This window comes from Labrus mixtus, chromosome 16 (genome assembly GCF_963584025.1).
Source record: "Labrus mixtus chromosome 16, fLabMix1.1, whole genome shotgun sequence".
In the NCBI taxonomy this organism is placed as follows: Eukaryota; Metazoa; Chordata; class Actinopteri; order Labriformes; family Labridae; genus Labrus; species Labrus mixtus.
Window position 1 is genome coordinate 5,982,412 of NC_083627.1, and position 27,036 is coordinate 6,009,447.

Here is a 27,036-nt window from a genome sequence, read left to right on the forward strand (position 1 = left end):
GAAGAGCGACTGAACATCCCCCTCTCCAACATCCCCAACACCACCCTCCTCCTCCCTCTAATGGCCTTTGGGTTTCACGTTTTAGATTGGGTTTCAGCCAAATGTGTCTGCTATTTTTTGTCTGAATATGAATCTCAAAACTCAGAACAGTTCTGAAATATCTGTCAGATGTTAGCTTAATATTAACACTGTAAAAACATGCATTCAAAACCTTTTTCCAGTACAAGTATACATGTATTTAAAGCGCCTAAAGGACAGGGAACGTAGTCATTGTGACGTGACAAAGCAAGGAACGATGTACATTAGAAATACAAGAAATTCATAAAGGACATCAAGACCTGTGCGTAGAAGACGTTGGAGCATCATAGCACACCGCAAATACAGCACAACACACACATATTGTCAAAATGTAAACGTTGACAACATATCTGTGTCATTTTAAAAGTGTGCAGGAATTTCTTGATGGAAATTATGACATTTTTTAATTCTATCAATCTTTAAAACAACAGAGATTGTAATGTTTTAAGACTTGGGGTATTGAAAAGTTTCAATAAATTTGACAACCTCAAGAGTAAGTAGTTAAATATCTTATTCTAAGACGTGTACGATTACAGGTATAAAGTTGCATTTACTGCAAAGAGTCAAGTTAGGAACGTTTATTTGAAATGATAGTTTGTTCACCAAGCGAAAATAGCAAGAATTTGTGTGAGAAATTAACACTCATAAATTTGATATTATTTAATTTGCACGTGATGAGGATGTCATACATTTAATTTATGTATGACATGCACAAATACGCAATCTGATATTGATTCTGAGGGGTATTTCTGTTTAATAAATAGGAATATAAACACTTAGATACAGTGGTTAGGGGTGGCAGTAGCTTAGTCTGTAGGGCTGGTAAACAGAGGGGTCACCAGACATCTCTCCACTAATGAATGTCCACAGCTCCTGTTTGTGCATGTGTGTATTTTGAGCGTGTGTGAGAAGCATGTCTCTCAATAAGAGCAGAGAAGAAAATTTCATTTTAAGCATCAGTTTGCGAGGACAACTTTAAAACAGAAGTGTATTTCTGTCATTGGAATTAAATTGTGGAATTCTTTAAATAATGACTTGAAGGGCTGTGTTCAGATATTTCAGTTTAAGTACAAGAACAAAGTTATCAGACGGTATGAAAGTGGCAGTTAAGTGTGTTTTCCTTCTACTTTCTGAGGAAGTAAAGACTGAATTGTCAGATGTGTTTTATGTTGCCGTGATATTCATTCATTGACTGTAATTGGACAGAACCATCCAGACATTTATTGTTTGCTTTTTGAGTAAGGGGGGCAGGCAAAACAAGAGTTATTCTTCTCCCTGCTCCTTTCCGTACATGGGATAAAGTGTGAATTGTTTTTTTTCTCTTTTTCCTTTTCTGTTGTGTGTTTTGACATGTACGGAACAGATTTTAAAAAATGAAATTAAATGAAATAACAGAGTGTAAACCAGAATTTTCCTCAGGGATTAATAAAGTTTGTAAATCAAATTATATTTTAAAAAGCTAATCCACAATGTACTTTAGTTTATAATAATGTCTTGTATGTCTTCTTGAATACTAACAGTTGGCCAAACGGTAAATCATCCTGGAAGCTAATTCAGCGTTTTCACTGACGTCATCCCGACAGGTGCTCCCTGCGTGCGCCGTCAGCTGTGCAGTGACGTGATTCCGTCTTTCACGACCTTTCTAAAAAAAAAAAACGATTCAATTGGTTTTAAACCCATTGCTTGTGTTTTATACCATTATGTTGTATCTGTATTAATAATTAATTATTATTAATTAATAATTATTGTTACCGTCACTAAACTAGCGGAACCTCTCCGGCTCCCCCTCCTTTCTGTGTGCGCTCAGGATGAAGTAGCTTCCGGGCGACAGGGTACCAGCAGTAAACATGGCGGAGGAACTGCTGGAAACAGTGGACAGACTTCAGTCCCGGCTCCTGGAGAATCCGGAGCCTCGAAAGGTAACGACTAAACCGGTCGAAACGGACAGATAAGGTTGTCAGCGTCGGCCATCTCCCCAAAATGAGACGGTTTGTCTCCGCTGGTCAAACGAAGCGGCGGCCGCGGCAGGTCTCCGCAAGTCGCAACCGTTTTTTAAATGCTGCGTTGACGGTCGATCCGGACTTCTGTAAATCGTACACGTTGAAGAGCTTTCATTCGCTGTTTTTACTTAAACAGAATAGTGTAAAGTTGTGAATTAAAAATCCGTGCAAATACTAATTTGGGATTTGTTTTGATCCACGAGTGAAGCGGTTCAGGAGGAAATTACCATGTCACAACCATAATGTAAACAACCAACAGAGGAATGAAACTTATAATCAGGCCTGCTGCTCATTAAAAGTTAAAGAGTCTTTGATGTTTTTGTACAGTAAAATTATCAGCACAAGTTACAAGAATGATATTATAGGCTTATATTCATTTTCTGTCTGTAATATAACACTGAATAGTAACAGTTCCAAGTTATTATACAAAATTGCAAACAGAAGAAATTAATTTAATTCAATTCAAAAACTTTATTTGTCCCCGGGGGGCAATTCAAAGGCACACAGAGCAGTAAATTAACAACAGTGCAAGTAGACGAAACATTTTAACCCAAATATAAAGTGTCAATTTAAATACAACTTAAAGCTTAAACTTAACTTAAAAATACAAAATATAAAGGAGTAGATGTAAGTGGACAGTGATCGGACTAACAGATGTAAACAGAACTATGTGCAGTAAACGAGAAATAAATATATATATATACAGAACTATGTGCAAGTAGGCTAAATACTAAATGATAAGTTATAAGGTGCATGGTGAATAATGGAACAACAGAACTAATATAAACAATATAACTGTAAAGGAAAAAATTAGATAAATAAATTATTATACAAAATTGCAAAAAGAAGAAATTATGGTACATTCAAAAATACTATGATGAGCAGAAACGTTGTATTTCATGTTTTACATTTATTGGTTTGTAAGGTAATGTATTTTTTTTTTCTGTGCTTACCAATCACTTGGTTTGAAAACATTTAGAATAGAATAGAATTACTTTATTGATCCCAAACTCGGAAATTGTGGCGTTACAGCAGCAGGTTATCAAACACACAATATGAGTAAAAAATACAATATTAGCAAATTTAAACACAATATAATATTAAATACAAAGTAAATAAGCACTAAAAATATCAAAACTAAGAATGTGAATATATACAACCAGGATTTAACTAAGCATTACTAGTCTTAAATAGGAAGATTAAATGTAAATGTGCTAAAACAGAGTTGTAAATGGACAGTATTGACATAAGTTAAAGTGCATGAGTGTAGACATATTATAAGCAGAAACTATTCAATATAACTGCGAGTAGACAGACAATTGAAGTGAACATGAGTGCAGGGATAATTTGTAAATTTAACATGTCATATCATGATGACAGTTCTCTGCTGGCAAGTACACAAGAAATGCTTTGGATACTTCTGAGTAGAAAATTGTACACAACACAAACAATTAAGTACTTAAGACAATAATTTCAAATCAAGTTGTCTAAGAGTTTTTTTTAATTTAACATTTAAAAATAGTATTTCGTTATGAAACACTAGACCTACTTTACAATTTCGGCATTTCCGACAGTTTGTGAAGGCATCACGTGAGACGTCACGATAATTAAGGGCTTTTAACTTCTTTCAACGCTCTGCTTCAGCCCTTATATGTTATAAAAGATAACGTGAACACCTGCCCGCTTGGTTGAACACCTGTTGGTGTGTCCCCTCTGTCTGTCATTGAAATATTAAAATAAACAAACCATCATTCATCTTCTGACGAATCTCGGGGCCAGAGTAGCCATTAGCCTGTTAGCTTTCCAGCGTTAGTGCGAAAGTCATGACAGAAACAGCGGCTGCAGGCCTCTTATGTTCACCTGGTGTTTATTGTTCACCTTTTATAAATCACTATAAGTCACTGCACAGACATCCTCTCTTCAAACAGTGCAAAATGCAGAACGGATAAATAATTGCTCACAATGTCCGACCTCTCCTTTGTTTACTTTCACTGCTGAATTGGGGACACTTGTCTGAAACACGAAGCAGTCCTCCTCTTTGGGATATGTTTGATTAACAGATTGATGTCGGCTCTGCAGGGGACTTTATTTATCTGTAAATGTAGAAATCACAGTTCAGTGATTGTTCAGTGATTTGACTACAGCCCGGCCCCGTTACAGGCCATGATCAGTCTCCATGACGCAGGGCTGCTTAATCTCTCTGTTTTGGGTCAATTAAAGGGTCATTAAGAGCACTTTGACAACCAGGTGTAACACAGGTGAATGTTCTTCATGCCAGACACTTTAATAAGGACATAATGTAAACCAAATGGTGTCAACTCCTGAGACTATTATCATGTTTATAATGCTGAATGGCAGCTATAACAAGGTCAGCAGTCATGATTTAAAGCAACAATATGAAACTTTCCCATCGTTAAACAGTCATTTCAAAGTAAATCTTATCGTGCAACAACTTTCGACAGGCAGAACGGCGTGTCTTCCATGTCCACAGAGAGCGCCGGTCGCCTGTTTATAGCACTATGTAACTTTGGCAGCTTGCACTAGGCATCAAGCCCGTCTCACTGCTGTTCGAATGAATGACTAAGGCTAAGACACAGAAGAGGACGATGAAGCCATCAATCGAGAGTGACCAAGCAAGAAGCAGAGCGTACATCCCTGCAGCTGTTATTCATAACGGATTGTAACGTCAGTCTGTGTAGTTATCGGTGTCGTCATTGTCTCATGTTTGTTTTTGGCTTCTCTCAACTCAACCCCCTCTGAATGTCAACAAACGCACAATGTCTTACGACGGTGCAGTTGCACTCAGAGACCTTGGGTGGGCGCCAAAGCCCACCTTACCTAATTCCTGCATAGGGTTGCGTTAAGTAGTGACTGAACAGGCAAAGGTAGACGCAAACTGCTTATAAGAAACTGCTTATACTGCTTGTAAGAATACCTACTAACTTAATGATGATGGTCTCCATATTATCGATGATGATGACGGTTGTGACGATTGTTTTTGTTTGATAACGACGACTTATAAGATGGTTTCTATACTGATTAGAGCTCTCAAGAACTGCCGTCAGTGTTGTGCTTTGCCTCTGGTCACTTCCTGTCAGCACCTGTGTGTCCAATCAGACTCAAAGCTGATCGTTTGCTCTCACTGACATTGTTCCCTTTTTTCTAGATCCTTGCTTGTGTTGTTCTTACTCTCTGATGTACGTCGCTTTGGATAAAAGCGTCTGCTAAGTGAATTGAAGAAAACCTATCCTACATTCTGTCTTATATTTGGGGACACAGTAGCTCAGTCTGTAGCTCGGGTTGGGAACTGTTACCTCCCGAGTACTGCCGAGCAAGGCACCAAACCCCCAACAGCCTTGGCGCTCTCCCCGTGTGTCTGCCCCACTCTGACATCTCTCAATGCATGGCCACAGGTCCTGTTTGTACATGTGGGGGAACTTACAAAGCTACAGAAAATAAAATTGACTTCATTCATATATATTTTTTTTGTTTGATTTTTGAATCAAAATACAGATTTTTAAAGTACAAGTTCTGTTGCTGACTTATTTATCGCTGTACAAACATGCACAATCTCTAGGTCATGGTAATGTTTTATATCAACATATTCTGTCAACAACACAGGTTTCAGATTGAATTTAGAGTTTTTACGAAGAAATATTGACAAAATATTCTTTCCTCAAGGTTAGCTTGCTCGCTTTAAAAAAAAAAAAATCCTTTCAACCTTATCTCCTGGTCTCGTTTAGCAGAGGGAGTCTCTGCTCATGTTTTCATGTTTTCATTGAGATAATTCGATTGAACATCAGTGATGTGATGACGTGTGAACCTCTATGAAAGTTAAACACTAGAATCCTCTCATTAATCGTGTTTTTCTCTTGTTTCTTTTTCAGGTTTTAAAAACGTTCAAAAGACTTGGGGAGCTTCCAATGACCGTGGACATACTGGTGGTAAGGATTCTAGTTCTTGTTCATACTGGAGCCCAACCGATAATGTCGGCTGATATTTGCATCTCAAGTGACTGTCGCTATCGGCTAATTTTATCTCCAACAAGCGCCGATATTCCAAGATGTATTCACCTGTCAAGTAGCATTTCATTTGAGTATCGTACATTACACTAGCAGCTCTCTGTCACCAGCAGAGTGTGCTTTATGGATTACAACAACCATCATCACTCTCCAGAGTGTCAGGCGGTGATGCACGTATATGCTCAGTTACTTTCCAGTTGAGTGACCACCTTGTCTTCATTATAAATCTTTTCCACGAGTGTTTGACAACTGCATTTGAGGGATCAACGCAATAAATGTGCATCTATCCCTACAGATCAAACATAGATCTTACGGCGCATTCACACTAGCAAAGTTGTCCCGAACCGTACATAAGCACGGTTGCACACTGCTCCAGGACTAACCGGGCCTGAACACGGTTACCTCTTGTACACGTTGTTGTTATGCAACACATGCATGTCTTTATGTAATTATGAAGCTTCCTTAGTTTACAAGACAGACGGACTTGAGGAAAAAAAAAAAAAAAAAAAGACGCGCTGTCGAGTCCGTGTTCGTACATCGGAGAACAACACAAAGAACATGACAGCTACATTACTGACTTTGTGGTTTATTTTGAGTCACTTTAGTCAGATACAGCCAGAACACTCTGAGATTTCTCGATTAATGAAGGCTGTCCACGTTGTGTGTACCCGTGCTTGTGCTCGTGCATTAACTGTACCAGGCCGAAGCACACCTCTCCAAAGCGTGCAAGGGTCAAGGAAGTGTACCGAGCTTGAGCACGGTACGGAGCGCTCACACTAGTCAAACAAACTGGACTTTAGGGTTGATGCGTGCTTGGGATTGCCTAGTGTGAGTGGGCCCTAAGAAAGATATCTACAAATGTATCGGTATCACATTTTTTTTCTCTCCAATATCTTTATCGGTATCGGACCCAACAATTCCAGTTTCAGTTGGTATGTTTATACCCTGTAGATTTCTGTAGAAAAAGTTTAAAAAAAGAAGGGAGTTAATCCCACAGTAGTGAGAGAAATAGTTTGAACTCCTTCTGCAGCTCACAGTCTGACAGACAAGCTCAGTGCATAACCAGTTTAGGATGTTTCATTTGAAGCATTAACTCCTGACTACTGCAGTGAAATGACATTATAAGACAGTGCTCGTGCTGTGCAGTGAATGTGATCTTTCCTGAGAACAAACATGCCTCGCATAGTCAGCTTTTTCTTTCCTGTCAGATGTGATTTATGGCATTTATCAGCACAGCCTCAACATGTTTCTGACCAATCAGATATCTCGCCTGCAGCATGCATAGATATGATAACAAGTGTGAAAGTCAAATCCACACTGGAGCTCAAAGATGAACACATGCAGGCACTAAATGTCCCAGGAAGTCAGACATGTGATATCAAAAGCTTGGGGTCCAGATTCTTTAACCGTGTAGTTGCAAACAGTATTTAAGCTTCAGCTTGTGTTGTTGGACTTATTGTGTAAATCTTTGAATGATCAGTGTCAACATTTTCACTCTGTCTCGTTCCCTCGTAGGAAACTGGAGTGGGGAAGACTGTGAATTCTTTCAGGAAACATGAACTCGTTGGAGAGCTGGCGAAAAACCTCGTAGCCAAATGGAAGAAACTGGTTCCTCAGTCTGCAGACAGGTACGCTAAGGCTGGCTACACACTAGTAGATTCTCATATCTTAATGATTTTAAAAACGTAGGAGACCACAGACTGAAGGGTTAAAGATTTTTTTTTTTTGGGCAGTTTTTTCTGCCTTTTATTAGAAAGATAAGACAGCGGATAGAATCAGAAATCAGGGAGAGAGAGAGAGTGGGGAAAGGAGCCACAGGTGGGATTCGAACCTGGGCCGCCCACTTGGAGGTTTCACAGTGGGCATCGACAGACACGAGATCTCACAGAATTGATTAAACGTGACTTCAGAAGAAAAAGTAATATGGAGGACGAACAACGTCATATTTTACAGATTAAACTTTTTAAAGACAATTCTTTTCATGAACCACTTTGTTTTCGTTCATTTTCTTTAACCTGATAATAACTGGTGTGTTTGTGACTCACAATCAGTTTTGATTTTTCTACTCCAGACCCGCCATCAGTCACGCTAAAGAGGCACCGCGGTCACACGGACACTCTCGAGAACCAGAGGCAGCTGAAGAAGGAGGCCACAGACGAACCAGGGAGCCGTCCCCTGACGAGGAGCCCTCCTACATGGAAGAGGAGGAGGAGGAAGAGGAGGAGGAGGAGGAGGAGAGAGGTTATCACACGAACTACTCGCCCTCGCCTCCTCATCACGAGCAGTACAGCCCTCCGCAGAGAGGAGGATACCACTCAGACGAGTACGAGAGCCCCGAGCCCGAGCCCGAGCTTGAACCTGAGCCTGAGCCTGAGCCCAGTCCCCCTCCTCCTCCTTCTCGTAAAGACGTCCGCCACACCAAACCAAGCAAAGAACCCAGCAAAAACCACAATCACGGCGACAAAAACAGGGACAGAGACGAGGAAAGACGGCAACGCCACGCACAGATGAGTGGTGATCGAGGAGGAGGAGGGGGCGGGGGAGGTGACGGAAAGAAACGCAGCGCAGACCGAGAGAGACAACAGAGTCCAGTACAAAAGTCCTCAAAACATAACAAGAAGTCCAGCACGCATGAGAGTAAGAGGGAGGAGAAGAAGAAAGCAGGAGATGAGGGTGAGTGTGTTTCTGATGGATGAGCTTTAATGGTGACATCGAGAGAAGCAAACAAAAGCCGTGTATCTCTTTGTCCTCTGCACGGGCGGATTATAAGAAACTTTTATAAAGGTGATAATGGAATTAAAGCAGGTATCTAATATCAAAGGAGAGCGGCTCTATACATTCAGCAGTGTCTTATAATGACTGTGTTTGATCCATGATGGAAAGTTGGCAACTCAACCCACACATATTTAAACCAAACCAACTTTCAGATGCATATTGTTACTTTAAATTGAACGCAGAATCGTCTCTGTCTCACAGAACCTTGCCAGTGAAACACGACAGTAGGGGCGGGGGGATTGTGGAGACAGGAAGGGAGGGAGGAGCTGAGGGATGAAGGAGATGAGTTTGTGTCGATCTGGAAATCACATATTCAGCCTTTAAAGTGAAGCTCGTCTGCAGAGAAGCCTTTAACTGTAAAACCTTGTTTTGATTCTCCAGAGCAGCAAATGTAAAGGAATAGACATTTGACTTTAAAAGTGCATTTCATGATATTTAATCTTTGTAGAAGCCGAAGACGTTACTTTTTTAAATGTTGTTTCAGCTTCATCAGCCCACGATAAATGTGTCCACAACACACAACAGAGAGCTACATCCTGTTCTGACTAACCGAGATACTGAAGATAAAGCCTGTTTGTTGAATGAATCGACAGGAAATGACAAGTTATTCTATATGAGCAAAAAGGGAAACCAGTTCACAAACATCAGCCGGTGATCTGCCCTTAGACAGCTGGACATATGAATGAATGAAAATATGAAGAATTTAATTAATTCAGTCGGTTTCACACTTGTCCATGATTCACTTTGTCCTCATCGGTTCTTTCTGCCTCTATGTTTCCAGGGCGACCACGGGTGCCGAAGGACTCTCCACCCAAAGAGGAGGAAGAAGACGACTTTGAGACCCCCACCATGTCCTTTGAGTCTTTTCTCACGTATGACGCCCCGATACCTGTGAAGAAGAAGAAGAAGCCGTCGTCGTCGTCATCCTCGTCGCACGGCCGGCCGTCTCACTCTGCATCCTCCACGTCATCATCCCATCGCACACACGACCCTGCGCCCGCACCATCCTCCTCCTCCTCTTCCTCCAAAGCGAGCAAAGCTAACGGTACTCAGAGCAGCAAGAGGACGCATTCAGGATCCAGTTCCGCTGCAGCAACACCTGAGAAACGAAAAAGGGTAAGAAGACCCCTCCGGTGTCACGTCCAGTTTATGCGTCTCTGTGTGAAATTCAAATGTTTGCAGGAGCCTAAGTCCCAAACCTGGAGTTCCTCAGGGCTCACTGTTAGGGCCACAGCAGATCCCACAGAAATACAGAGCTTCTTTTTAAAAATGACATGAGAGCTATCCATGGTGAATTTCCAGCCTGCCCATCTGTCCTCAGTCCTCAAGGCTCAAGAAAAGGAGAAAGATATCAAATCTAAAACTGTCTAAAAAGAAAATTACCAAACTCACTTAATAACCCTCAAATAATGCTATCAACAATTCCATTGGTTGAATGATTATTTTAAAATTTCAGCTTGTTTCAAGTGTGAGAGTCTGATTTCCTCTCGGAGCTGTGAGCCCATCAAAACTTTTCTCCATGAACCAAGGCCTTGTATCATTTCTGCGTTTCCTGCGTTTTAACAAAAAAAGAGTCTTCTTTTATGAGTTCTCTCCGTCACTTAGAGCAGACAAATCAAATAAGTTGTTCAAACAAACCACCACTCTGCTATTTACGAAAGGTAAAACATTTAGGCTCGCTTCCTCTCTGTATGTTATGCTAAGCTAACTGTCTCTTGGCTGTGCCTTTTATGTTGAAACAAAAGCTGTAGAAGTGACATCTTTCAGTCTGGTTATAAGGGGAGACAAAGGTTTAAGCAAAATGTCAAATTATTCACCTTATCTTTTGGGGAGGTTGGGCGCTCTTCTCTGCCCACTTTCTCTTCATTTCCCGCAAAGAGGAGTTTGAATCTGGCTATAAAATCGATATCTAAAGTCTCCATATTACCTATAAAAGCAGTTAAGACCATTGGGAATAAGTTGGAGGCTTTCTATCAATGGGTCAGCGGGTCATCTCATGTTATATGAGGCGATTAAAAACTCAGAGATCTGGGGCACCGGATAGTCTAGCAGATGCACGCCCCACGTACAGAGGCTACAGTCCTCGCTTCAGCTGCCGTGGGTTTGAACACGGCATCGGACCTTTGCTGCATGTCATCCCCTGACTCTCTCCTCCCAACGTTTCCTGTCTCTCTTCAACTGTCCTATCCCTTAAAGGCAGAAATCGCCAAAATAGTATAACTTTAAAAAATCTGAAGCGCCTTTGTTCAGGTTTTTCCACTGAAAAGATTCACAGTGCGTGAAACATTTGATTGTTAATCAGAACACTCCTCTTACACATGCACAGACCAGGATCAGGGGGCGTCAAAATCAACCGAGGCAAATGTTTCTCACAGGAGCTTAAATGTATGATCCTCATCGTATAAAACGCTGAGTTTGAAAAGTTGTTTGCAGGTCCTCCTCGTTCATTTTATGTTTTGTTGTTTTCAGGTTGTTGAGGTTGTTGCCACTCTTCCTGACATCCCTCTGCCGGCGATTCAACCCAACTACAGACCTCTGCCCTCCATCGACGTCACACCGCTGTCCCCTCAGAGACGGAAAGGTAGCAAAGCGCTCACTTTCGAATCCCTTATCCAACAGAAACACACACATAGTCCTTTCATTGTGTTTTGACACACACACAGGTTTCCTGCTCAATATTTGCTGTATTTTCCTGCCGACACTTCTTCTCAGTGTTTGGTTCTCTATGAACTTGACAAAAACACAACAAGAACAAACAAGTTGGAGAACAATCACTGCTAACTGGGGGTGCCAGTAGCCTTGTGGTTAGTGTGTACAGAGGCTGAAGTCCTCCGAGCGGGCGGCTCAGGTTCATATCCAACATGTGGCTCCTTCACCACATCGTAGTTTTATCTCCAAACACCTGATGTCCTTAATGTCACAGTTAAAGTCTTTCCTTTTTCATGTGGATCTATTGGCCATTTATACAGCCGACCAAGTTCCTAATTAAATTTTTTATAGAGGATGCTCGTGCTTCAAAAAGACCTCAGACATAGAACGTAATGAAAACGTCTTCATTAAGATTCAGGCCGTAACTTACACTAGCAAAGGAGCCTCTTAAAGTTTACATTTGTCTCATTACTGTTGACTGATTTGACAAATATTCTTTGCTGTGTCGTCAGCAGAAAGGTCTATTCACACTCCTCTACTCTGGAGAATCCTCAAACAGGAAGTCTCCTAAAGATGGCCAGGTGTAGGGGAGAAACCTGATCGCCTCCTCTGTGTATGAGCAGGTCTTTCTGTCCTGGTTTCTCATGACTTCCTCTGATTCAGGTGAACGTGATCTTGGCATCGAACACCAAGCTGAAGGAGGAAGTGAAAACTTGAATCAATGCGAAATTGTGATCTAGTTCTCTTTGAGGATCCAGCGGTTCATCCCGACCTGCTCTCTGGGTCACGCTGCCGTCTGACTCTCACTCCTTTCTTCACTTTCAGTTCCTGTGTGCAACGACGAGGAGGACGCCGGCTTCACGGGGAAGCGGTTCAACTCTAAGATGGTCGTCTACTCGGGATCGAAGTCCGCGTACTTGCCCAAGATGATGACTCTGTACGAGCAGTGCATCCGCGTGCTGCAGAACAACATCGACTGTGAGTTAAGCTGCTGAATATTCAGATCATGAGCAACAAACCCTCAGAACACTTTGAGGCTCACACAGATGCCTGCAGTGCTGTAAATGTTTGTAAAATGTGTTTGGTGTGTGTAAAAATATAAACAGAAAGCTGAGGCGATCACTGACACCCATCTGTCATCTCAAGGTGTTTCAAACAAAAATGAACACAGGTGTGACTTCTGATTCCTCTCTGCTCTTTCAGCGATCGCTGAAGTGGGAGGAGTTCCGTTTGAGATCCTGGAACCGGTACTGGAGCGGTGTACGCCCGAGCAACTGTACCGCATCGAGCAGAGCAATCAGGTAATACACACACACGCACACTTTCTGGACTTACTGGACTCACAGCTGGAGATTATGTGTGTCGGACTCGACATACTCCGAGGTAGAGGAAGTAGGAGGAGTCTTAACTGTTTCTGTGTTAATATCATTACAACGTGTTATCAGGACGTTTCCACAACACAAACTCAACAGTAGAAAACATACAGACGACTGAGGAGAGCAATATAAAACAGCAAAAGTTTGCTAAAGGTTAAAAACATCGTCGCCCCTGCCCTCCTCCTCCTCACAGTGAATGAATGTCACAGAATAAAGCGTTCACATTCAGAGCTCAACTGTGACCCGCGGCTCTGGTTCCAGAAGTACATTTCCCCCTTCACATCCTCCACTGACGTTTCAGAAAATCTTAAAATCGATATTTTTAATCTTGGAATCAAGCCGACCGGCTACCTGAATACTCATTACTATAAAATATTTGAATCTTTGCAAAAAAAAACAAAAAAACGTTGGAAAACATAGAAAAGGAAGACTGCATATTATTGTTTCCAGGAGTGAAGGAACTACACATCCCACAATCCATTGCAATTCCAAACAAAACACTTCTTTCAAAACGCACACAGATCTTCTTTCTACAATTATCTTCACTGTAGTGTTTATGATGTCAATAATAATGATGTCACATTGTCGTAGTTTGTGTTTATTTTGTGTGTTGAACATCTGTAAACTTTGCGGGGGTCAGCCCTGTGATTGAGAGTGTACTCCGCCCCTTGCCTCCAATGTCAGCTGGGATTGGCTCGAGCCCCCCTGCGACCCGACCCACACAAGCTGTATAGATTACAGATAGATGGATAATATTACGTAAAACAGATCGTGCCTTCATTCACAAGCAGGGCATTTTTGTAGTTTGTTATCTGGTTTTATCGAGGACAAAGAAATGCAACCTTTCCCTCTCCTTTCAGTGGTTTACAGAGGACTCCGACGATCTGTGGATGCGTCACTGTCAGCGGGACTTTCGGCGGCAGTCTCCTCAGGAGTACGAGTCGTGGAGGGAGATGTACCTGCGGCTGCACGACGAGCGCGAGGAGCGACTGAGGCTGCTCACTCAGAACATCTCCTCGGCGCACGCCAACAAGCCCAAAGGTATGAGAAGACTTTGACACACTAAAACGATTCCGGTGTGATGTTTAGTCTAACAACACTTCATGCATTTCTCAGCATAACACCGGAATAAAGCTCATCACAGAAGTCGAATCTGGAAAAAAGCAATGCATGGATGACTTCTTTTGAGTCACCAGGAGAAAGGAACGACCTGGTTTTTCCGTAATTGTCTCATTTGTGCAAAGCAGGACTGCATCACTTTGATCACCTGGGTATCCAAAAATAGCTCCGAGTCAGAGATGACCCCTGGGTTGCCGCACAGACTCAGGGAGAGATTTTTAACGGAGCTAGTTTTACCAGAGTGATAAAAAAGAACTCTCGTTGTGTTCCTCTATGCAGGGCGGCAGGTCAAGATGGCGTTTGTGAATTCCGTCGCCAAGCCTCCGCGCGACGTCCGCCGACGACAGGAGAAGTTCGGCACCACGAGCGGCTTGTCCACAGCCGCCACCACCGCGGCTGCGTGTCCCATCAAGTGAGTGACGCGCTGCCACTTCTAATGTATGATGTCATTCAGAAATATCAGAGCCTCACGTCGACCTCCAGTGTGTTGTTTCTGTAGAACGTTTACATTTTAAATACGTTTCATAACAACAAATGAAACATCACATCATGTGTGGAGTAAATGTGGAAACATAATAAGGTACAAAAGACGAATGGAAAAAAAAAAAGACAAGTAAGGAGAAACTTTTAAAAGGAGAATAACAAGATATATTCAAAATAAGACACGGCAGTATTTAAAAAAAAACAGCCTTAATCTTATATTCTGGTCTTTCACACAAACAGGTTAAACTTTTTTTTTTCAAAACAATACATCCAATCACAGAAATACAATTTATCTTTTTCCTTTTTTATTTTTTTTTTAACATATATGCATATGTACACAGTCACATATACACATATAAAAACGAAAATAACCAAAAAACAAAACAAAGCAAAACAAAAAAACTCTGATAAAAATGTAGAAGAAAATAATTTAATTAAATTACAGAGTAAAGTGTAATAAACAATGCACAACCCCCCCACTCACACCCCCACTCAGCACATCAGTAACAGGCACACATTCAATCAGGTAGTACCTCTAAATTAGTGAAATAGGAAATAAAGGGTTGCCATTTGTGGAAAAATTTGACTGTACATCCTCTCAACGTGTATTTAATTTTCTCAAGTTTTAAAAAAAAAACATGATGTCTTTGAGCCACCGGGAGATAGACGGATATTTAGCAGACTTCCAATGCAACAATAAGGAACGTCTTGCTAGTAAGGACGTGAAACCTATTATGCACAAACAGGTTCAACTTTTGTCAAAGCAACAGAAAGAAGTCTGTCGACGTCCTGAAACGATTGAAAAACAAGATAACAAGATTTGAAAAAAAAACTCCATTATTGAATTTGAGACTTTGACATTCAGCTTCGGGCGCACTCACACAAGGCAATCCGGACCGTACCCAAGCATGTTTGACCCCCTGAAGTCCAGTCCGTTTGAGTAGTGTGAGTGCTCCGTTTAATGCTCAAGCACGGGACACTTCCTTGGCCCTGGCACGGTTTGAAGAGGTGTGCTTCAGCACGGTACAGTTCATGCACAAGTACACAACGTAGACTTGAAGTATAATCGGTCGCTGCCTCCATTATGGAGAAATCTCAGAGTGTTCTGGCTGTATCTGACTAAAACGACTCAAAATGAGCCACAAAGTCAGTAAAGTAGCTGTCATGGTATCTGTGTTCTCTGATGCGCAGACTTGACCGTGCGTCACTTTTTTATTTTTGTAGTCCGTCTGTCATGTAAACGTAGCACGCTTCATGATAATGTGAAGTCATGCATGTGTTCTATGACGTGATGTACAAGAGGTCACCGTGCTCAGGCCCTGTTAGTCCTGGAGCAGTGTGTATGGGGTGCACCCTAATTCACCTATCTTTCTTCTTTTTTTTTTTTTTTTTTTTTGTCTTTTCAGAATAAGACCAGCTACCACAGACTACTCCGGTGAATCAAGCCACTCCTCTTCCTCCCAAAATAACGCTCCGCCTGGCTCGTCTCGCTCCTCTGCACCGGGTGGAGGAGGAGGAGGAGGAGGAGCTGGAGGAGCTGGAGGAGCTGGAGGAGCTGGAGGAGGACATGCTGCCCGTGACAAACCACAGGTCAAAAGTAAGTGTGTGTCTATTTTTTCTAAGCTGAAGTTTTTTTTTGTTTACAATTATTTTTCTAATTTCCCTAAAAAAAAAAAATCTCTCAAACCGTTTCTCTGTATCTTCTTCCTCTCGCAGAAATCGCCCCGATGATGGCCAAAACTATCAAAGCGTTCAAGAACCGATTCTCCCGGCGATAGTGTGAATGAGGCTGAATGTATTTAATGAATTCCAACTGTTTTTAATTTAAAAGTTTAGAATAATGACCAGAAAACCCACCCACACGCCCCCTGTGTAAACATACACACAGACCATGATCTTCTCCCACCAAACATATCAAATGAACTTTTTGGTAGGGGTGGCATTTTTTTCTCACGCTCTCTCTTTTTTATTTAAGTGGTGGCATTTATTTTAGGAGTCCTGAAAAAGTATTTAAATCACAAATTACTGTCATTGGGTGTCACATCTGTGGAAGGAAGTTATGTCACTAACTTCTTACTCGAAGTGAAAGGACACACACCCGTACGAACACGCCGTCTGTTACGTTTTCTTGCTTTTTTTTTTAGCAGATATTTTAAAAAGAGAAAAAGCTCAAACTTTTGGGAAATGCACTCGCATACTTCGTCACCGCAACTTGGACTTAAGAGAGGAATCGATGCCGCTTTCATGTCCGCACTCTAAATATGGAGCTACAGCCGGCAGCGGCGTAGCTTAGCTTAGCATAAACCAGCAGCAACGTAGCTCAGCATAAAGACTGAAGATGGAGGGAAAGAGCTTGCCTGGCTCCGTCACATCCACCTAAAAAAAAAACCTTCTAACGCTCACTTATTAACACATCCTATTTCTTCCATTTCTGTCATACAAACAGGAAAACATGTGAACTTGTTTTGAACGATGAGCCTGACTTTTCTTGGCCAGGAATCCTTGACAGGAAACGGCCAAACTTTATTTTGCACAAACTATTTGTTATATTTCTGCACAACTTCTCGTGTCAATGAGTGAGCATTAGACGTAGAGGGCGAGCGGCTCTGCTGTTCTCTTCTGTTTCTTCCACGCCTTATGCTAAGCTAAGCTAACTGCCCACTGGTTGTAGTTAACTAAATAGTGTGAAGACAAGTTAGTGGGTATTGATGTCCTTCTCCAGTGTTTTGGCAAAAATGTGTACGTCCCAAAACATCAAACTTTTCCTTCATGGTTCAGAGCGTCGGTTCATTTTTGATGAGATGATACACTACGTCAGGAAATCATGCTCTTATTTATATCTTTTAACGACATGCGTGGTGCACGGCAGCCATGGGATTGAGATTCTTAACAGAGACATCAAACGGCTGGTTGGAGCTCCACTTTTAAACAAAGCAAACATATTTTAACATGTTTTACGCAGCGGTCGTTTTTTTTTTAATGTTTAGGGATGAAATGAGATTGATGAACTAAACACACACACACACACACACACACACACCTGCATTATATAGACTTGTTTTTTTTTTTTTTTTTTAACCCTCCTGTGGCTTCAGATCATGTTTTACCTGCTTGTCAAATGTGTGTATCTTTGTTTATATCTGCTCCACTGTGACAAGCTAGTTTGTGTGAGGGCTGCTGAAGAGACTGCAGGAAGAAGCAAATCAAGGAAAAAGAACAATAAGGAAGAAATAGGAAGAAACAACAAAAAGCGCATCAGTCTACAACGATTATGAGATGTATTTATTTTCAACACTGGGACCCCACAGAACTGGCCTGAATGAAAGTAGATTCCAAATTGTAATTTTATTAGATTTTAATAAATGTTATATGGTCATTTTTATTAAAATTGACTTTTGCCCTTAAACCTGTTTGTTGTGTGTTTGTGTTTATCAGACAACAGTGTAACTTTGCATCATAATGGACACTTCAGCTGGTACGGGAATAAAACTGTTGGTAGAGAAGTGTGAGGCTTTATTTAAGAGCTTCCAACATGTGTTTAATTTCAACCTTGTAATGTCGCATTGATCCCGAATTAAACCTTAACTTTGTCCTTTGTTTTTGTTGTTATAAAGAAACGTTACCTTTACGACATCTGCGTCAAACGGTTTGCGACACCTTCGTCGTTTGGTGGTAAGAGAAGAGAGCCAATTGGAGCACTCATCACGTGTGCGGTGTTTTGCTGTCAAGTGGCTTCAAGGTCGCAGAAAATGACTTCCTGTGAGTTACTCTTCCCCTTCAAAATAAAATATCCTTAGGTATCAAGTGGAGGACACATTGGTATTTATTATTATGTAAACTCATTTACACAGAGAACCCTTTTTTTTTCAAATAAAGTTAAATATTAAGTTTATTTTGTCACATGTTCAGTCTTATTTTGTGGGACACACTTTAACAAAATCCAGAAATAAAATCTCGCCCCAGTTTGCCCGTAATTTACAGTTCAATATAAAGGTTTAAGAGACAAAAGAGATAGACATATAATAAACACGAGGGAAGTTCTGGTGCCTTTCTAGGTTTCTTGAACTTTACATTTAAAAATAATAACAACAGGAGTTCATCCAATATAAGTGAGATACAGTAAAACCTACATTTTATTATGATGTACTCATTTGATAAAGAGTTAATTTCAAATCAAATTTAAGCCTCAAAAGGCAAAAAAAAAAAGACAAATAGATGGATGATAAGTAAAGTAACAGTAAATCCAGAGAAAGTAAATCATTAATTGACAGCAGTATTAGAAGTTTGGACCCAGGCTCTGTGTGAGTAAAATATACAAGTGTGTTGTTGGAAATCTTGCTGAAGAATTTAATATCATCAAAGTTTTAATGCCTCTCTAATTTACAAAAACATTTTTAATTTATGAACATTTATGAAAAACTTAAGGCTGCTGTTAAATCTAAATTTCAGGACTGGGAGAAGGGTAGAGACAAACAGAGCAACAACAACAATACTGAATAAGATATGATTATAGCTACAATGTCGGTAATAATGGTAAAAGTATGTGTAGTATCAGCAGTAACAGCTAAGTGTAATAACAGGCTGTTCAGTCTTATATTAACGTTAACAACTGTAATAAAAATGAAACGCGGAGGACTGATTATGTTGATTATAGAGGTGGAAGTTGAGCAGCGCTTAGATTCAATTTAATATTTATATTAATAATAATATTGCAGCTCTAAGATTCACTTCAATGTGTTTTTTTTTTTTTAAAAAGCACAAGTTAAAGCACTTTTATTTTGAAAATCTTGAACCAGAGGTAAAATTCGAACTTCGCTTCGCTTGACTCGGATATCAGTTCGCCTGGCTCCGCGAAGTGAAACTTGCATTTTTAGGTTCCCCTGTGACAAACGGCTGTTGTTAGCTGCGTACCCCCTCCCTCAGCCGAGCTAACTTTAACGGAAAAGTCACGTTTTGAGCCCCACGATGTCCGGGCACGGTCATGGACACGGGCACGGCTGCGGGTGTGAGGGGGAGCACGAACCCGCGGAGAGGGGTCTGGAGTACGGGTTGTACAGGCGGATCGACGCGGAGAAGCTCCAGTGTCTGAACGAGAGCAGAGACGGGGACGGGAAGCTGGTGTTCAAACCCTGGGATCAGCGGAACGAACGGGACAAGGTAACCGCGGCGAAGGTGCCTCTCCCTCGGACACTTTCCAATCCAGTCAGCGGGGTCTTCTCTGTCGTCATCCGGGTCTGAGTGCTGGTCTGCGGGGCTTCTGTTTCTGAACCTCGCTGTGCAGCTATGGAGCTTTTTCATGAAACAAAACTTTATTTACACAACTGAAGATGACAAATGTCTAATAGTCTGATGACAGCTTTGGATTAATGATGATAAAATATATTTAAAGGGTAAAATAATAAACATAATGATTAAAAAAAACTGTATTATTTGTTTGATGCTTTCAGGGTCTTCTTTAAGTAAATGTAGGATCAATGTACTTCTTATATCATATTTAACAGATTTCATGATCCATTTGTGATATTTTAATAATGTTCACAGCTATAACCAGCTCTGTGTTACCCAAAACCAGTGCAACCAGTATCCTGATCTTCATATGTTTGTCTAACCGATGCCCATTAATGACTATTTTTTTGTATTTTCTGTATTTTCTGTAAGTATGTGGACAGCGATGCAGATGAAGAGCTGCTGTTCAACATCCCGTAAGTCCTCAAATCATCCTCATCATGACATCAGGCCTGAACTTTGACCTTTTCTTGTGAAGGACAGATAACTTGTTTTTTGGCTGTTTCCATATTTACTAAAGAATCTATATTTGAAGATGGTAACACACAAACTAAGAGGCTGTGTAGGAGAGCAGTCTGAGATTATTAAGACAGAAACTGTTCCGTTTTTTTTATAAATCCCTTTTGATGCTGTTTTTACTTTCCTTTTTTTTTTTTTTTGCTTCTCTTCTTTTACGAAAGCGTCTCTTTTCTTCTCCTCTTTCGCAGCGTCTTGTTATTTCTGTCTCTTTGTGATTTTGTTTTCTGTTTCAGTTTTACAGGCAGCGTGAAGCTAAAAGGCATCATCATATCTGGAGAGAACGACGACTCGCATCCAGCTGAGATCAGACTGTGAGTGTCTGTCTTAAACCCCCTAAGCCCACCCTCCTCTGAATTCATACAAAATGAGTGTTTCACCAATCAAACCACCTCTTTAACAAAGTTTGAAATCAAAATCTTTGCCACTCTTTGTGCCATTAAAGTCTCCTTCTTTGAACTGGAGGGCAGTGACTTCATGACGTTTTTCTCTTCAGGTACAAAAACATCCCTCACATGTCCTTTGACGACACCGGCCGAGAACCTGAACAAGCCTTCAGACTCAACAGAGACCCTCTGGCTGAGCTGGAGTACCCGACAAAGTGAGTGAAACATAAACTGTGACCTTTATGTTCATCGTGATGTGATTGTTATTCCCATCGAGTCGACGTGTTTGTCCTGCTCTTCGAGACGAAGCACACCAACACGACGCTGATCTTTGAATCAAGAAAATCTGAAGTTTCCTGGCGCGCCTTGTTTGACACTTTAAAGCAACAATATGAAACTTTTCACCAACAAAATCACTTCCTTGTTGGGTCACATCCAGCGAAAGTGATCCGGAGTGAGCCCTCTGTGTGACGATCTATCTACTGTTTAACTGAGACTCACTAGAAAACGATTCGATACAATTCACTTAGCAGACGCTTTTCTCCAAAGCGACGTACATCAGAGAGTAAGTACAACACAAGCAAGGATCTAGAAAAAAGGGAACAATGTCAGTAAGAGCAAACGATCAGCTTTGAGTCTGATTGGACACACAGGTGCTGACAGGAAGTGACCAGAGGCAAAGCACAACATTGAGGGCAGTTCTTGAGAGCTCTAATCAGTATAGAAACCATCTTATAAGTCGTCGTTATCAAACAAAAACCATCGTCATTACCATCATCATCATCAATAATATGGAGACCATCATCATTAAGTTAGTAGAAAGAGCTGGGTCTTTAGCTTTTTCTTGAAGGTGCAGAGGGACTCTAACTAACCACCTACTTTCCTGGGAGCTCTTGAGCTCTCCTAGGCTCCTCAAGATCGTCGGTTGACGGCTTGCCAGAACAACCCCCCCACACCCCCTCCCCTCCCCACCGGATTGCTGATGGACGGTCTACCTCCCCCCACCCCCTTGCTCTCTATCCCTCTTCCTGCATCTTATCCCATCTCTCCCCCCATCCCTTTCCAAGCCCGGCGCAGTCTAGGCCTGTGAAGACTGTTTCGTCATGAGCCGGGGATCCGGCCGAAGATTTCTGCCTTTTAATAAGGCAGTTTTTTCTTACCACTGTAACTTCTGCTGCTTTGCTAAAGTGCTCATGATGGATAGGCCGGATCTTTGTAACATAGCAATGAGTAAGGTCTTTTTACCTGCTCTTTGTAACATAACAATGAGTAAGGTCTTTTTACCTGCTTTTTGTAACATAACAATGAGTAAGGTCTTTTTACCTGCTTTTTGTAACATAACAATGAGTAAGGTCTTTTTACCTGCTTTTTGTAACATAGCAATGAGTAAGGTCTTTTTTTCCTGCTCTTTTGTAATGTTAACAGACAAAGAGTAAGGTCTTTTACCTGCTTCTTGTAAAGTGTCTCGAGATAACACTTGTTATGAGTTGACGCTATACAAATAAAAGTTGATTGATTGATTGATTGACTCTGTAGATCACATGGAGTTTGGAAGTTCATTCCACCATCGGGGGGCGACAGAGGAGAAGAGTCTAGTCAGAGACTTAGGACCCTGTTGTGAAGGTTGGATCAGACGCCTTTCATTGGCAGAGCGTAGTGGGCGGGAGGGAGTGTACACCTGGATGAGAGTTTAGGTAAGGAGGAGACGTTTTTGTCGCTGTTTTGTAAGCGAGCAGCAGAGTTTTAAATTTGATGCGAGCAGTAACTGGGAGCCAGTGTCAGGAGATGAACAGCAGAGTGACATGTGCTCTTTTAGGAAGGTTGAAGACCAGACGTGCTGCTGCGCTTTGTATCATCTGCAGAGGTTTGATAGTGCATGTAGGAAGACCTGCCAGTAGAGAGTTGCAATAGTCGACGCGTGATATCACAAGAGCCTGTACCAGGAGCTGTGTAGCGTGTTCTGACCGGTAAGGTCTGATCTTCCTGATGTTGTACGGGGCAGATCGACGTGACCGGGCTATCGAGGCTACTTGAACCTTGAAAGTTAGCTGGTCATCAATCATGACACCCAGGTTCCGGGCATGAGTTTGGGATGTAATGCACCGAGAAATGACGGCGTCTGCGAATGCTGACAGAAAGGGAAGTCTTGGCTTGAAGTTGTTTAACACTTAACTCCAGAATGTCAGAGAAGTTGGCGTCTGTTCCCAGTGGCCCCTAGCGTTGTCAGACTGTGAAAGACGATGGTTGTCTGAGATTTGTACTTGAGTGTATTTTTGTAATTAGTCAGAATTAACCACTGACGCCAGCTCACTTCTGGCAACGCTCACAGAAACACTGTTGTCAAAATAAATCACAGGGTCACCTACAATAAAAGCTGCTAGCATGAAAGACATGATCACTTTTTATTCTTCAGAATGTTTCAGATTAAACTTTCAGCGGCTGCTCAGGGATTCAGATTTTTTTCCCTTTATTGGGAAATCCTCCAAAAAAAGACTTAATGAAGGCTTCTCGATATATCTGCTCTGGATCAGTATTTTAAGGTCGTCTTCAAGCTGTACAGCCTCACAAGACATGGAGATAGAGAAGTGAGAAAACGTGCACCAGGATGCTGTGACATCTCATCTTTGTGATGTGGTCGAACAAGCGGTCGAATCAAAAGTGGAACCACGGTGCTGTTTTCTTTCTGTTTGTCTCAGTGCGTCATGCATGTGTCAACTTGTATGCGCACACACACAACACACACACACACGAGTCGGTTCAGGAACTACATTTCCCTTTCCTTCTTATCCTTTTCAGCGATCGTCTCTCGGACCCAGGTGGTTCGATGTTCTGTCCTCTTGAGTATGCACTCTTCCGTCTGTCTTTGGTCTCCAGCTGAAGCGTCTCTTTCTTTTTGTCATGTGTTCCAGGATCGCTCGCTTCTCCAACGTTCAGCACCTCTCCATCCACATCTCCAAGAACTTTGGAGACGAGAACACCCGGGTCTACTACATCGGTCTGAGGGGGGAGTACTCCGAGGTATCCTCAGTCTGATTCCCTTTTTGTCTAAAAATGTTTCATTCGGATGATGTCGTGATGTTTCTGCTGCGTTTAGGATCTAAAAACATTTCCAGGGAGTGAATCTGTAAACTTCCTGTTTCTTGGTTGTTTGTGCTGTTTGCGTCAGTCCTGAACTTCTCTGAATGAAGATATTATTTTGATGAATGGAGCATCTCAAGGGGATCAGATTATTTTCCTGGAAAACGTTGTTATTTCTCGTTTCACGTTGTTTTTTTTCAGATACTAAAAGAGTTCTTGTGTGCCGGTGAGCTCGTTGTCCCTCAGAAAGAATAACTCTGAAACTCTCTAATGCATTCTTTTAAAAATGACCATATACCCCGCGGATTTAAACATCCATTCTGTCTTGTTGATAACCCATTGGCTTAAAAAAAATAAAGCTGTTTTCACACATGCACATACCTCCTTACAGTTTCCAGACATGTTGTTGCTGTTTGCGCAGCTTGCAGCATTTACTTTGAGTGCTTTCACATTTTCACAAAACTCCTCAGGGTGAGCTACATGTGTGACCGCAAGCGGAACAACATTTTCACCCCCGACTTTAATATCTGCTATTATCCTGCCAGTCCTCTAGCTCGGGGTCGGCTGATGTGAGAATGCAACTGGGAAATATTTATGAAAATGTGCAGCAAGCGAGAGGGAGGGAGTGGTGACATTTAGATCCTGAGACCGGCGTTTGACCGGCGTTTGTTTGCAAAGCACACGGTGCGATCCCCGTGTTATATTATGAAACCGCTTCTTCATGTTTTCTGTTGATCAGAAGGTTGTTCTCCACTCTTTTGTTGATACTGTCAAAGTGTTAAACTAGTATTGATGAGGGGAAAACATTTCATTATAGCGTCCGACTCTGTTGCCGGCCGGGATCAGTTGAGAGGGAATTTCAAATGCTGCCAGCCAGATGTTCCCCTTCTTCACTTTGAGCACCTGCCCCTCTGCCTGAGCCTGTAGCACGATAGCTTTCCTCTAAATCTGCACCAGTGTTTCTGTAATTTGACCGCTCTTGTTCTCTTCGTGCTCTTCAGGCTCACAGGCATGAAGTGACCATCTGTAACTACGAGGCCTCGGCGAACCCCGCAGATCACAAAGTGGAGAGCATCATCCCGCAAACCAACTTCATTTCCTGAAAGCGTCAGAGAGTGGTGAGGATGAAAGAGGACGAGGAGGATTAGACGGAGGGGCGTCTGCTTGACAGAGGTCAAAGTTAAGATGAGCCGAGGTCAACTGTTCGCGCCGCGTGTTTCGGTTGAACTCGACGGCCGACTGAGCACAGAGATCTGAAGAGCAGCGAGCTTCAGGTGTGTGTGGGACTGTGCCAGGTTTTGCGCTGTTTTCTACTTAAAGAGTGAAGGCTTAATGTGGGCACAAAGCTTCATAATAAATAAATAAATAAATGCATGAAACATCTCACGTCTGTTTTTACCTGTGATTTCTCATTCACATTGAAAATATCTACAGATTCAATAAAGTGACGGCTACTCTAATAAAAACGCTGAAACTAAATCTCCTCATTGTTTTTTTTATCCTAAATACATTTTTTTTTTTTTTTTACAAACGGCACAGTTACAAAAGAAAGAAAACATCTCACGTGAACAAAGACAAGAAACCCAAGAAAGAGCAACTGACACAAAACAAGAACAAAGAAATCTCCTCTTATGAGAGCCAAACAATACAGTTAGAAAATTTGATTCCATGTTCACATCCTGGGTTTATAACCTTCATACGATACGATTATATAGTATAAGATATGATGAGTAGAAAACATAATTAATAATAAAATATCTTATTTAGCTTGAAACTCAAACACTTATAAGTGCACATTTGAAGCCTCTTTCTTTCTACACATAAGCACCATTTTAAATGCCCACAGTGTAATTTGTTATTTGCATTTATAAAGCCAACACACTCACTGACTAGTACTCCATATTTTTGCCTCCTGTCGCCTTCTTAAGTGTCCGAACAGGAGCTCTGATTGGTTTCTGTTGCGCTCGTTTTCTGAGTTTCTACCTGGGATGAAACATCTGCATGGTGCATCAGTCAGTTAACTCAGAACCTTTGCTGTCACCTGGTGGAGAGCCACACTTTGTGGAGTCGAGGGAAGGTACTGAGACTCAGACTGGGCTCAGATCCTGCACTAAAGGTTTAAAACATAACGCTTCATAATGAAATGACAACAACAACTTTACACTTCGTATCCATGTTGCCTTCTGACCAAAAGCTTACTGCAATGAACTCTGCAAACATCAGTCTTATAACCCTCACACTTTATCGCTCTCCCCACACGAGAATTAGCTTACTTCTGTTATTAATGTCATCATGCAGTTACTGTCAGCCTGTGAGTTCTGTAACAGGAAGCTCAATGTAGAAGATGATAAAGAAACGTCATGCTCTCAAAATAAAGTTATTTTTACAGAATAGAAGTCTTGAAAAGAGAATGTCCCGCTCACTGCTCTTGCTCCTGCTCAGCGTCAGCTTTAATTAGAAAATACACAACGTTTCAGTCCCTGTGGAGCTTTGTCAAGTGTGCTCGAGGGGGCAAAACATTTAGTGTTTTCTTATAAATACTGATGCTGAGCAGGAGCAGGAGCAGTGTGCAGGGTTTCCTCTTATCAGGGCGACAATTAGGTAGATAGATACTTTATTGATCCCGAGGGAAATTCAAAGCATCCAGTAGCAGGTTACAAAGACGTACATGACATGAAACATTTGTTACAAATTAAACCGCAAAACCGACCCCCCCTCCTCCCATACATATATATTAACCCCAAAAAAAGATTTAAAGAATACCCCTAGATGAAACAAACTTAAACCTGTGAAATTAAAAATAGACTTATACAAGAAATGTACATAACCTGTGCAGGGATAAAAATATATGTGACATTTAAACAAGAACCTATAAACAGTTGATGAAAAATATCTGTAATTAAACCTGAATATAAAAAATAAAATAAAAAAAGTGTTGACCTTCTGAAGTTGTGTTAAACCTCTGACACACCTGCAGCTTCATGAGATCTTTAAAGGTGCAACCACCTCCTTGAAAATATAGGAAAGAAGCAACATTTAAAAAGACGTGTTTCATTATAACACAAAGGCTGCTCATAGTTAATCTGAAGTTTTAGGTATTTATACTGATTTTATTATCTCACACATTTTCATAGCATAGATTTTGCCTTGTAAATTAACATTCATGAATGTAAAACTTTGCTTGGAATATAATGAGATTTAGTCAATGAAATTGTCCTTCCTGACATTCTTTGGCAAACCCTCCACACATGTACAGGAATAAATAGTG

General features: G+C 41.3%; 3 protein-coding genes across 3 annotated transcripts in view; 2 read left to right on the top strand and 1 right to left on the bottom strand.

Moving 5' to 3' along the window:
- The window catches only part of LOC132990646 (c-Myc-binding protein-like), an 85,830-nt gene extending 76,476 nt beyond the window's left edge, over positions 1 to 9,354 (bottom strand). The window contains exon 1 of the mRNA XM_061058993.1: positions 9,351 to 9,354. The gene's annotated coding sequence lies outside the window, so the exon portion shown is untranslated. The remainder of the gene's footprint in view (positions 1 to 9,350) is intronic.
- On the top strand, positions 1,870 to 17,908 carry eloa (elongin A). Its single transcript, XM_061058980.1, has 12 exons — positions 1,870 to 1,997; positions 5,966 to 6,022; positions 7,616 to 7,728; positions 8,172 to 8,773; positions 9,657 to 9,991; positions 11,345 to 11,456; positions 12,350 to 12,502; positions 12,728 to 12,825; positions 13,761 to 13,941; positions 14,299 to 14,431; positions 15,909 to 16,099; positions 16,219 to 17,908. The coding sequence occupies exons 1-12, from the start codon at positions 1,926 to 1,928 to the stop codon at positions 16,278 to 16,280; spliced, it is 2,109 nt and encodes a 702-aa protein (XP_060914963.1). The 5' UTR covers positions 1,870 to 1,925; the 3' UTR covers positions 16,281 to 17,908.
- Positions 17,909 to 19,391: 1,483 nt separating this feature from the next.
- pithd1 (PITH (C-terminal proteasome-interacting domain of thioredoxin-like) domain containing 1) lies at positions 19,392 to 25,247 on the top strand. Its single transcript, XM_061060337.1, has 6 exons — positions 19,392 to 19,659; positions 20,161 to 20,204; positions 20,541 to 20,618; positions 20,801 to 20,905; positions 23,600 to 23,708; positions 24,770 to 25,247. Exons 1-6 carry the CDS (start codon positions 19,468 to 19,470, stop codon positions 24,869 to 24,871), a joined length of 630 nt encoding a protein of 209 aa, XP_060916320.1. The 5' UTR covers positions 19,392 to 19,467; the 3' UTR covers positions 24,872 to 25,247.
- The last annotated feature ends 1,789 nt before the right edge of the window (positions 25,248 to 27,036 follow it).